Source organism: Anas acuta, chromosome 6, assembly GCF_963932015.1.
Source record: "Anas acuta chromosome 6, bAnaAcu1.1, whole genome shotgun sequence".
NCBI lineage: Eukaryota > Metazoa > Chordata > Aves > Anseriformes > Anatidae > Anas > Anas acuta.
The window spans coordinates 22,296,562-22,308,993 of NC_088984.1; the positions used below are offsets into that span (position 1 = coordinate 22,296,562).

Here is a 12,432-nt window from a genome sequence, read left to right on the forward strand (position 1 = left end):
TCCAGGTCTCTGGCAGCTTTCCCTTCCCAGAATGAGCACATTCTAATATCCTCAAGCAAAATGCTATGCTTTAATGCCTGCAGGACTAACACAACTTCTACAGAGAAAAAAAAAAAAAAAGCTTCCTTTCAGTCACTTTTTTTTTTTTTTTGGTCAAAAGAACATACCCCCAAAAACACTTCTTTAAAATACTTCTCAAAACTTGTGTTGAGGAAAACAAAAATGTGATTCAAAAAGAGCAACTAAAAAGGGCAGGGGCAAAACAGACTCCCCTCTTCCCTACTGGTACTGCATGCATCAGTCACTCTTCACGAGACCAAGACTGACTTGGCTTTCAGGGTCGTTGTCTCACGACCCTCATTCTCTCATCCCATGCTTCCCAGACTCCATCCACACACAGAAATGCCTTGCCACATAATTTTCTTAGGAAATTAACTTCTCAGGTAGAACATTTGTCCTGAGATGGCTTAGCTTTACACTGCTCCATCCAAATTACTTTCTTATCCACTACTTTGGTTGCAAAATTTAAACAACCTACAAGCTACAGATAGTTTTTTCCATAATGCTTTATCTTGCCTTGACTTTTATCTGACGCGCTCTGGGGATGTTCTCTGGCAGTATTAATTAGGACGCCTAAATGCCTATGATGTCCTTCCATCCCCAGTACCTGCAACCCCGCGGGATCAGCTCTGAAGCTGCTTTTGGGGTTTGTAAGCGGTGCTGTCTTTACACAGAGCGTGGTGGTGCCAGAGCGTTAATCTCCCCACTGCCATGGAGCGGAACTGGACAGCTCTGAATCTACAGCACCTCTGGAAATGAAATCAGTTAAGTGAGCCGTGCCAGAAAACTGCAAAAAAGTGGTCTTCGGAGGTCAGAACAGCCCTCTAATCCCGTTTCATCCTGCAGAGCAAGGCCTGGCAGCATGCTAAAAAGGAACACGTTTGCATCCCTTTGCTAGTTAGAGGGCCAGCACCTGCAAACAATATTGCATTTATGACATGACCCTTTCATACAGCACTCCGATTTTTATATTCAATTCCCCATTCTAAAAACCTGCCAAGTGACTTGCTGATTTTCAGAACTAAAAGATGCTTTCCCAGAAAAATTTCTGAAAACACACCCAGCAGAATTTCAGAGATCCTGACTTAAATTACAAGGGGTGTCTTTCTCCTTATAAAAAGAGCATCTGCCACATGCAGATTTTACTGTCTTATAAAATGTGAGAGCGCTGAATTGCCAACTGGGGCTTTATATCTCCCACCCCTTCCATTCTCACTCCCGCCCTAAAACCTTTTTTCTCTCTCTCTTTCCATAAGGCTTCAAGTGTGAGTGATTTTTTTAAGAACATGGAAAATGGGAGAGCAGGAGAGAAAGATAATCTTAATTTGTACAATTCCAGGGGAAATATGAAATCTAAAAGAAAAATCTAATTCTAGATAAATTTAAAGGAAAATACCTACTTCAAAATCTAGATAAAACACAATTACTAAGCTATCCTGTACGTCGGAAGGATAAAAGACATTTTCTTATGCACAGGAAAAATATCTTACCTTATTTGATTAGTAACAATGTGTTATAGAACTGCATTTATTTTTGTTCTGAATTTAATAAAATATTGCTTACAAAAACAGACAAACTTTTAAGGGAACCGAACTAAATTGATGACTGACAATAGATTATACCACAAGCTGTGAACCCGTCAAGCAGATCTCTCTCAGATATTTCTCAGCCTCTGTAAAGGTCACTGCTGAAGTTACCTGTGTATATCGTAAATCCACTTATTTTTAATGCTTTTTGTTTTTACTAGGCAGTTCTTCAGCTAGCCTTGACTGCTATCTGAAAGCCAAGAATGAGCCAGCAGATAATTAGCATTTGTAACTGGGAGACCTAAATTATGTAACTTGTCAAGGTAGGTAAGAGAAAAATGAAGGAATATCAGCAAAGTGCTTTGGAAACGTGATGTGAAAGAACATGATGGATCTGCAGAGCTTCCACGCAGCCACTGCCGGGAAGAAAGCAAGGCTGGATCTGGCAAATTATGTATATGCAAAATAAATACTGAACACAAAAAACAGGCCTTCTGACAGCACACAAAACAAACTTTCCCTATTTAGAGGCTGCTGCCATGGCTTCCCTGAATGGCAGCTCTAACAGGACCCATGGTCCATACAGAGCAGAGTAGCCTAATACATGGCTCTCCACGCTGAGTGCTGGTGAGAACAACGGGTTTTGGAAATCCTGTGCTGGGATGAAATATATCAACTAGAAAAAGGATGGGAAAAACGCTGCAGCTTTACCTTCTTCCAGAGTCCTGTGCTCTGCGTAGGAGCCTTGTTGGTGCTCGGGGAGGAGCCCAGGCTGGCTGGGGACTGAACAAATGGCATGCACCCAGCACTTACACCGCGTGGTGCTCCAGGGCTGCAGTTCTGCTGGCTATGCCACCTTTCAAACTCATGCCTAAGGATCACAGGACACTGCTGATGGAGCCTGTCAGCTCAGTGGTCCTCACTGATTTGCAGTTCCATCAACCAAACTCTGCCTGCTGGGATTCTACCAAGGTTTTAATTGGATATGGGAGATGCTGTAAGTCTCAATTAAAACGATGAACTCAGCCTGTATTATTAATGTCTGTCTCCACTGTCACAGCGGATTTTATCAGGCAGCGAGCGTGCTCATGCTGGCACCCAGTAGGCATGTCCTCTTTATCCATCCCTGGTCCAGACACAGATTGCCTAGATGCGAAGGGCACAGCAGAGATTGGTGAGGAAAATCAATCGACTCAACTATCAGTTCAGCCACCGCTTCATTTCAATCTTTGCACATATTATGATGATTAGATAGGTCCTCTAAAACAAGAGTCTCGAGCGCTCCAAATATTACAGAACACGACTTTCCTACTGTGAGACAAATACTGCTGCTGATGAGTAATCTCAGAAGCAAGATGAGTGCCATGACAACACACACGGCAGCGCTGCAGCTGTAAGATAATCTGCTTACATGCGAGGCTGTAACAGAAAGGAGAGTAACCGAGAACATTGGAACAGATCTTCAAAACCAGAGGTGACTTTGCCTACACTAGGTGCGGTGTTACCTGTGGGGAGCCAGTGGTAATGACTTTGTCCAGCAGCTCTACAGAGGGGAGACTCTGATTCAGAGCATCATGTATAAATAGCATCATTACCAGCAGCGAATACACTGACACAAACATTGAGCAGGCGACCCTTCCTCCAGGTCCTTGCCTGCTTGGAGCCAGAAGCGCTGTCACATCTTGTAGACTTTCTGGTTTGAGCTGAGCATGTCAGCAGAAATGAGAACAACTGGAAATTGGGGTTAGGTTGTGCTCTACAAGAGCCACGGCAAAAAACAGCAGAGGAAGCAGTAGGTTGTAGGCTTTTCTTCCTTGTAAATTCAATGAAAGCAGCCACCTTTCCCTCAAGATGGAATAGCAGATTTTCTTTAAATTGATGTCTAGAAACTGGAACATTGCCTGTTTCATTCCATATACATGCCATATATACTACACGTAATGATATAAATATAATATATAATATAAATATAATACAAAACTTTAGATTCCTAAGAGAAATGCTTTTCTAATGATACTACAAACTAATTTGGAAAAAGAAGTGTTGATGATAGGAGAGCACGAGAAGCACTGCGGGCTCATGAAGGCAAATGCCCAGTCTGCCCTAGCAGTGCGTTTCCACCACAGTCATGAGCTGGTTCACCCTTGGGGCTGGGCACATGGAAGACACGAGATTCACATCTAAGGACTTTTAAAACCACTGGTGAGGTGTGAAGGAATTACAGATTAAATAAAGAATTAGAAAAAAAACATTTTTTTTTAAACTGAGGAAATCTTGAATTAAGTGACTAGCACTCAGAAACCAGAGAGGGTTAAAAAATAATGGACTATTTGGAAACTGCTTTGGAAAAGCCAAGGCTTTTCCACAAAAATTTTAAAAGTAAAAGTAACATTAAATACCTTAGGAGAAAAAAATATCCATCAATCCCTAAAAGCTTTTCTGGCTTGAACTGCCTTATACTACACTATGAGTTTTAGGAGCAGCTGTGCAGAACTGCTGAGATCTTCTGAGCAGTTTTGTGGAGGCTTTTCCTCCACTTTTGTTCTCCAGATATTTTCCATGCCTTTGAACATTTTCCCCAAGTATTAGGAGTCTAAAGAAACCTAAAATTTCCTGAGGTTTTCTTATCTCTGAGTACATGCAGAGGCTCTCTCGGGGGACTGTGCTAGAGGCACCCAGTTCTCCTGAATATTCATTCGAGTGCAGTGACTCATTTAAAGATGTTTTGAAAATACGTTTGTTGCCAGGGCTGGACTTAATGAAAAGCGGCACACTCTTTTCAGTGGAGCTAGACCGATTTGCCCCAAATCGGCACTTGCCCCACTTTTCAGAAGATCAGAAATAGAAATTGGTTCGTCTCAGAAGTCCCAGAAAAATGGCTCTGCTCAACATTACGAGTTTGTTACAGCTTTGGGTCTTTTTGCAGCGTTTCTTCTGCACTGCCCATCTTCTGGCTCTCAGGGTTTAGGCACAGTTCTCACGAGCAGCTCTTTTTAGAATAACACAATTTTGCATGGAATTAATTTGTTACGACTTTTTACACTGGCAAAACACCTAGTGAAGATGCAATTACACCAGCAAAATCTGAGCCAGGGCCAGGTTAGCTTATTTGTTATTCCCAAGGAAAAACCCTCAGTATCAGCAGTGTCTCCACAAAAGCGATGCTCGAGTCCATCTACACCAGCAAAGCTCATCTAGCAGAGACTGCTCCTTGATGAGTCTTTGATTTTTTTTCTGGGGACATACAAATTATATGAGGTGCAAAAGAGAAGCAAGACAACATCCTAGGGAACGCGGTGTGAGGAAGCACAGACTTCAGCCCAGCTCTGACAGTTGCAGACACCTCCCTGCTTCAGCGAAGCACCGTGGTGCTAATCCAGGCAGCAGAGTGGCTTTGTGCCTGGGACTGTCAGTGGTTACGAACACCTGCAGAGCTCTGCGGGCTCAAGCCCCCAAGGCTGGCGGCTGCTGAAGGCACACCAGCAGCCAGCCACTGCAGTGAAACAGTCTCGGGGCCATGAGCCACATGGGCTGGAGTGGGGTAAAGACCTTCAAGGTGCTTTGTCTGAACGTACTTTACATTTGCCAAGTGATGGAGAGGTTACTGCACTGACTAACAAATTCACTGCCAGGAAGATTTCCTGCTGTTAATCTCAGTTTTCTTCCCTTTTCTCATTTGGCGTGCTGGATTGCAGAAAAGCATAGCATAAAGAGGGAGAGCAAAAGAAATGAAATATGCAGACAGACAGACCCAATCAAGTCCCACTCCCAGATCTAGCTCACCTTCAGATCCCATTATTCAGTTAGAGCTAAATAAAACGTTGTGTCAAACAATGAAGACTAAAATTTCTCTTAGCTGATATGTTTGCATTAACAGAAAATTAATTTTTTATATTACATTCATAGAGGAGGTTTTGTTAGTACTTAAACACAAATAGAAGCTTTTTATAAATTAGAAAAAAAAAAAAAAAAAACAAATATACATAAAAAAGTTTTTTTTTTTTAACATTTAGCTCTTATCCTGAGGCATATGCATTAAAAAAGTGGTCAGACCTGCCATCTGCAAACCATTGTCCCTTTCCTTACTTAAGGAGATGAATTTAAGAGAACCTAGCCGCTGCGTGCCTGTGCTCGAGATGTGCTCCCAGCAGCCGAGTGCTGCCCGCCACGAGAGCATTACGGGGCCGAGGAGCTCGCTGCCGGCCAGCCCTGCTGCACGTGCCTGCCCACCCCAGCCGGGCAGGCTGCCCACGCCAGGCAAAAGGCACCTCACGTGCCAACAGATTTAAGTAAGATCAAAACCTCTCAAAAACCACCAACCCTGTGTCAGCACTCCTTGCAGGACTGTCCTTACGTTCTTTCCAACAGCCCTCTGAGTAAAACGTAGCTGAGCAGATTTGTTCAGGAGAGCTTGATGGTTTCAGAGTTAAATGAGCTTTCATGCTCACCCCTTCCCTCGGTGATCCTCTGCAACATGTAAGGCTTGCTGGAGGCAACAGCCAGAGGGTTTAGAGCCCCCCCACGTCCCTGTGCCTGCTCTTTCCCTGGCTGCCACTGCCCACGGTACACATGGTGCAGAAGCAGAGAATGAATTTGGGTCTCCTCATCTGTGCCCAAGCCCCCTGGCACTAGCTAACCTGGACCTTCTGCAGAGCGGCTGCTCCTGCCTTCTTCTCAAGACCCAGCGCTAGTTGTTGTGCATTAACAATTTTCCATTTCTCCTCCTTCTACCAGGATGCTACAGCATTTCCAGCATAAAAGGATTTCTAAAAGCCCTTTATTTGCATGAACAGTGATGTGACTGACCATAGAAGCAGTCGGGAGGAGGTGCGAGGTCCTTATCTGCTGCCTTGTACCCGTGCAAGGAAGAGGACATCAGCTGCAGAGGCATGAAGCAGTGTATGTCCTCCTTTTTGCTGGTGGTGCCCCTGGGGACAGCAGTCACTGTTGGGTAGCCGAACCCTACAAGTTATTTTTTAATTTTTTCCAGAAGCCTAGCTCCAAGGAAAGGCCTGGAAAGGATTCTGGAACTGACATTTCCTCCTCTCCCACAAGGGTGGCACATTTGCTGCCTGGCAGGTGACCTAGGATACTTATTTAGACATTTAAAATGATGACGCCTATACATTTGAGAAGAAAAATTTGACAGAGGCAAGGAGCAATAAAGCTGCGAATCAACGAGCCGCGCTCATTTCAGGTCTGTAACCCAGAAGGGATAACCCAGAAGGGCTTATGATTATTTCTTAAAAAAGGGACAGGTCCATGGGCAGGGCTTGTTAAGGCAGCAGCATTCCTTGGGCAGGCAGGCTGGCTGCTGCACGCCGCTTAAGGTGCAAGGTCTTTTTCTTCTCTTTTATAGCAAAAAATATCTGTGCAGGCTGACTGCTTGGCACTGACTGGAGAAAACAGTTACTTTTAAAGGTATATTCTTCTACCAGCTTTACATAAAAAGGGACTACAGTACAACCATTATAAAGAAAACAATCTGTATGCAAAGTTTGTGCTGTATCTATGACCTTGGATCAGACATGCTTGATTTCAAAAAAGGAGATGGAAAACTCACGGCTTTAAAACTTTCCAGAGACAGTTTTGGGGAAAAACAAAATAAAACACAAAAACAAAACCAAATGAATGAAAATCAAGTTATTGGATTATTTTCAAAACAGATTTGTTTCAGACAGCTGAAGGAAAGCAACTAACGAGTACAGATGTATGTAAAATTAAATACATACTATCCTGCACAGGCTGTAGCATATGGAAAATCATGATCTACTGGCAGCTACAAGAATTATCTTTACATTCTAAGGAACAAATGAAAGTTGCAAGATATTTCAGACCTCTAGGATGCCTCAGGATCCTGTGGGGAAAAAATCAACCTCTGCATTTAACTGACAGACAGCAGGATTAGATCATGCCAAGAGTTCATATTAAATGCTACTTCCATGTAACGTTCCATACGTGATTTTCAAATGTGTGCTTTATTAGAGGACTCAAGTCCAACAAAACATCCTAATCATTTAAAGTTTCCTTTTTTTGTGATCTGCACTGAAAAGACAGAAGGTAGTTTAACCAAACAGCCTGTAGGTAAACATACATATGTGCATGCGTGTGTACATTCACACATGCATGTGTGATGGAAATGAAAGCTAGAGATAATTAATAGATGCTTCTATCATCAGATACCTATATGACATTGATTATTTTCCCTTCTGATAAGATAAATAAAAGCAAAAGCTATAAGAGAAAAAAAAAAACAAAAAACACATTAAAAAGAAAATCTGGGCTTCAGGTTCTGTACATGAAGTTTGTGCTGTCATGTACAGTTCAGCATGACATCAATTCGCTTGGTATCTGAGAGATACAGGCTGTGTATTATGCAATGCATTTGACTGCCAAAAGGTTGAATTACTGAATCTTTACTGGACACTTATTACAGATGTAGACACAAAACATGCATATGCTACACTGACGTGTCCTAATAAAGAACATAATTTATTTTAAAAAATTAGAACAATAATTAGAAGCTACAGAGAAGACCGAGTAAATTTTTATTACAGCACAAGGTGGCTAATGTCAGCAGTTCCAGCAGCCCCACAGTAAGCCATGCTCCTTTCGTCACACTCAATTCATTAACACAGGAGAAAAGCCAGAAACGGAGGGAAATGCCGACCATCTGCTCGATCCAGATGCAGCAGAACATGCTTCTTACCTCCAAAGCTATTTACCAGCCACAAACCCAGATAAGATCGCTTTAATCCTCTCATCACAGACCTAAACGATTTTTCAGCATCACGTTGTCATAAGTAAAACTGAATTACGATCACCTGAGCTGAAAGAAAACTTTGACAGCTTCTCTCCCGGCTAGCATCCCTCGCTGTGGAACACGTTTAAACAGCAAGGATAACCCAGGTGCGACAAATAGGAGCAAAGCAAACACATGTGTGCAAGCAACCCGCGAGGTCCTCGTTCCTCTGCTGCTATGACCCAGGGATGCCTAACGGGTTTAGCCGGCCACGGGGTTTGACCGAAGCGTGTTAAGTTTTGGGGAAGTCACAGCCTGCCCAGGACCCCTCATAAACGAACGCACCAGCCCCGGCGCCGTGTGAAGCCGCGCAGCCCCTTACCTTGAAGTTATGGACCTTCTCGTATTTCGGAACATGCTCGTTTTCCTTCAGCGTTGCCCGTCTGACAAGCGACGTCAGCTGCGAATAAGCAAAGAGTTTAAGAGGTTGCCAGATGGTCGCGGCCGGCTTCTGCGCCCCCAGCTTCACCCCCAGGGCCGCCAGCAGCAAGTCCTGCTGCCGCCGCTCCTGCTTGGCGCCGGGCACGGCCGCGCGGGGACCTTTCGGCCCCGGCCAGGACTCTCGGGACGGCATTTTGGGACGGGAGGCTGCGGGCTGCCGGCTCACACTCGCCCCGCGGCCAGCGCCATGGCGGCCACCGGGAGCGCTCCGCGGGCCGGCGCGGCCGAGAGGCGGCTGGGCGCCGGCATGGGGCGAGCGGCGGGCGGGGAGGCGGGCGGGGAGGCCGGGCCCGCAGCCTCGCCCTCCAGCGGCGCCCGGCCGCGGCGGCTGCGGAGCGGGGCCGGAGCGGGGCCGCGCGCCTCCCGCCGGCCTGCGCGGGGCGGGCGCTGCGCCGGGCGGGGGCGGCCCCGCGCCCGCAGCCAATGGAGCCCCGGCGGCGGCTGAGGCGCCCCCCGGGGGGAAGCCGGGGGAAGGGGAGCCGAGCCTCGCCGCGACGCTTCGCCCCCCCCCCCCCCCCCCCCCTTCACATTATTTGGGATCTGGGATTATCAGCTCGCCCCTGTTCCCTTAGGTACACCTGTACACCTGCCCCTGGTTTTCACGCCGGGGATGCCCGTCAGGATCCAAGGCTCCAGAAGCCCACCGCAGGCCCCCTCCTGCCAAAGACCCCAAGGCCCAGAAGCTGCGGTGCCCTCCTTTAGGGCGACCTGGTCCCTGCTGCCCCTTGCCCAAAGCGAGGATGCAGCATCTCACACAAGCACCCAGTGCAGCCCCAGCATAACAGGACCCCCACGGGGCACCACGGCCACCCTGCTCCTGCCTTCCTCCTCCTAGCGCTCCCCACACATCTGCAAACAGTTCAGAAACAGCAAACCCAGACTTTCGGTCTACCTACACCTGTGACGCACGCCCTGGGGCTGGCCACTGTCCCCCCTAGGCATGCAGGTCCCCTGAGGATCACTCCATGGGCACAACCTGCCTGCAGAAGGGTCCAGCCCTCCCATCTCTTTGCACAGGCTGCGGCACCGCAACCACTCTCCCTTCTGCAGCAAAGGTATTTTTATCTCTCATGACTCAGTGACAAGCCAAGACGAGCACGGTTTGTCGCAGGCTTCTGGGTGGAATTGGTGTGTTTTGCAGCTGGATTGCAGTGTCACCGTTTAGCTCAGTCGTGCAAATACTGCAAGAGAAATGCTCACCACGAGCCTCCCTGGACCCCTTGCGCAGCCACCACTACCCTCCCTCCAGGTTTTAGCAACCTGCTGCCTTTCCACACAGGGGCAAATTGCAGAGATTAAGGTCCAACATATGGGCTTCACCAACCACTAATTTGCATTGCAAGTCAATAGCTAATAACCGAAACCCTGGCTAGATAGGATACAGGGTGAAGCTGTCAAGCCTTAGTGGCTTACACAGGCCTTAGGAGTACCCAGCTCACTTCACAGCCTCATCACAAACAGGAGGTGCTTGATCCACCCTGTAGAGAAACCGTTTTCCAATGGCTACCTCAATCTGCCCGTCCTGCTTTTAACCACTAATTTCTGTGGCAGGTCAGTACCTACGTGTCCCTCATGTTTTCCTGCATGTCCTTCTGGTAAGTGTAATGTGGCAACAGGAAATGAAGAAAAAAGAGCTGAGCGGGAAGAGATCCCCAAAACTATCCATATTGTCTATGTGGATATGTAAGAATAGTAGGGACACAGGGCAGGAAGAAGAAGGCCTTCAGCTAGGAAGAAAGGACTGCATGAGCTTGAAGTCACTTTATGGTTTCATTCCTGGAGACTACAGCAGGCAAAAGTCCTTGTGGAACAAGGTAGACCTAAACCTGACACAGAGGAGCTGCCCTCTCCAAACTGCTTCAGGTGACAACAGTCTCAGGAGACAAACTGGAGTTTTGGAAAATCACTTTTGTTACATGCTTCCTTGGAACCCCAAATTCCTCTTATTTTAAAGGGAAAAATATATCACCGAAACTTGGTACTTGGACATAAACCCTTTGAAAATTTAATTTGTTGGAAATAAATAACCCAGCCATTTCCAAGAGTACATTTACTATTAGAATCAACTCTTATTAGTTTCTGTACAATTTCACTTAAGAAGCAAGATAAAGCATTCTAAATTTTCAGTCATTGGTAGAGAGCCTTTTTTTTTTTTTTTTTTTGTATGCTTACTCCTTAATTGTCAGCTTTCTTTTTCCTAATTCTGAAGAACTGATTTATTTTCAATTGCACTTTAGAGTCATATTAGCAGAAACTGATCTCTGGATCCTGGAAAATTAAATCTTAAGATTGACAATAAAAGGGAAAGCAAAACTACCCAACAGGGAAAGGTCATATCTCATGGCTGTAATTACGAAAACATGTTATAATCTGAAAAGTAGTTATAAGATTATGAATTTTAATTCTAACATCGCTTCATGTTAGAGTGATCTAACAAGGACTGCTTATTGGTTTTACATAAATCAGTTTGCCACTGTTCAGTAGAAAGCACTTTCTGCTCTACACAAATAAAGGACTACTGCATACACCTACACATACAGCCTTTTTCATGTGCTATATGCACTGTATTTGTGCACACCAAAAACCTGGACTGAAAGACAGTTAAAACCATAACGTTAAGAAAACTTTTTTTTCTTTTAATGAAAAAATATGAAAAATAGAATGTTGTGTATTTCTAACATATTTTCCCAACATAAATTAGTGTTATAGTTAAAATTCACCATCCTAAAACTGCTTTCAGATGACATAATCATGGAACGCATACATCATTCTTCTGCCATTTCCTAACTTTGCAGGTTTGCTGTTGCAAGCTAGTGCTCTTAACACAGACCTCTTCCTTCGGTTTGAAATCTGAATTGGAAAACAATATTTGTTGTACACACCTAGCTGGCCACCAGCCAGGTTCAGATCTTTAGATTATCTGTTCATCAGTTACCAAAGAAGCAGGGAGCAAGTTCCCATCCTCCAGGTGCCCTAGGTGAGTTAAAACCATTGGGAGTGCACGAGAAATAATGGATCTATGGATTCAGCTCAAATCCTGCAGGATGCAATTCTCTTCTGAGGTTCTCATTGGCTCTGATCACCCTATGCTGTTCTCATTCCCAGCCTGCAAGCCCTGCTCTTCTTACATCCATGGCTGGCTCCTGATCCAATGCCTGTTCTGTCGGTGGCTCCTGCATGCCCACCCACCAGCCTCCTCCAGCACTTCCATTCTCCAGCAGCTGTCTTCAGAGCTTGCTGTGTCGGAAGTCTGCCTTAATGGGGACAATTATTAGAGACTGTCCATTACACATGGGGTGAAAAAGAGGTAGAAACGTAAGGAGGAAAGTCTTCTCCCTTCCCCTTTTCAAAGTAAAGTCTTGATTTTATGTTACTTTTTAACTGATTTGTGACAGATATGCAATCATTGCATGTTTAGGAAGCAGTATATAGGGCAGACCACGGGAGGAAGGGGACTGGAAAACTTTTTAAAATTTAATTTAAGAACATTATTTCATAGGGTTGAGGTAAACCAAAACCAGAATGACTGAAATTAATAGCCAAGTAAACTCTCAGCAAAGCACACAACTGCAAACAGCCTCTCAGTCCTGTATATTTCAGTGA

General features: G+C 45.3%; 1 protein-coding gene across 5 annotated transcripts in view; it reads right to left on the bottom strand.

Moving 5' to 3' along the window:
• The window catches only part of CHN1 (chimerin 1), a 95,896-nt gene that overhangs the window by 18,767 nt on the left and 64,697 nt on the right, over positions 1 to 12,432 (bottom strand). For 3 of the 5 annotated variants that reach the window (XM_068685728.1, XM_068685727.1, XM_068685730.1), the window contains exon 7: positions 8,711 to 8,788. The exons of 1 other annotated variant lie outside the window; for it this stretch is intronic. In XM_068685728.1, coding sequence (XP_068541829.1) covers positions 8,711 to 8,788 — 78 coding nt within the window. Of the gene's footprint in view, positions 1 to 8,710; positions 8,789 to 9,805; positions 9,917 to 12,432 lie in introns of those variants that run through there. One more of the 5 variants, XM_068685732.1, reaches the window with a different exon arrangement.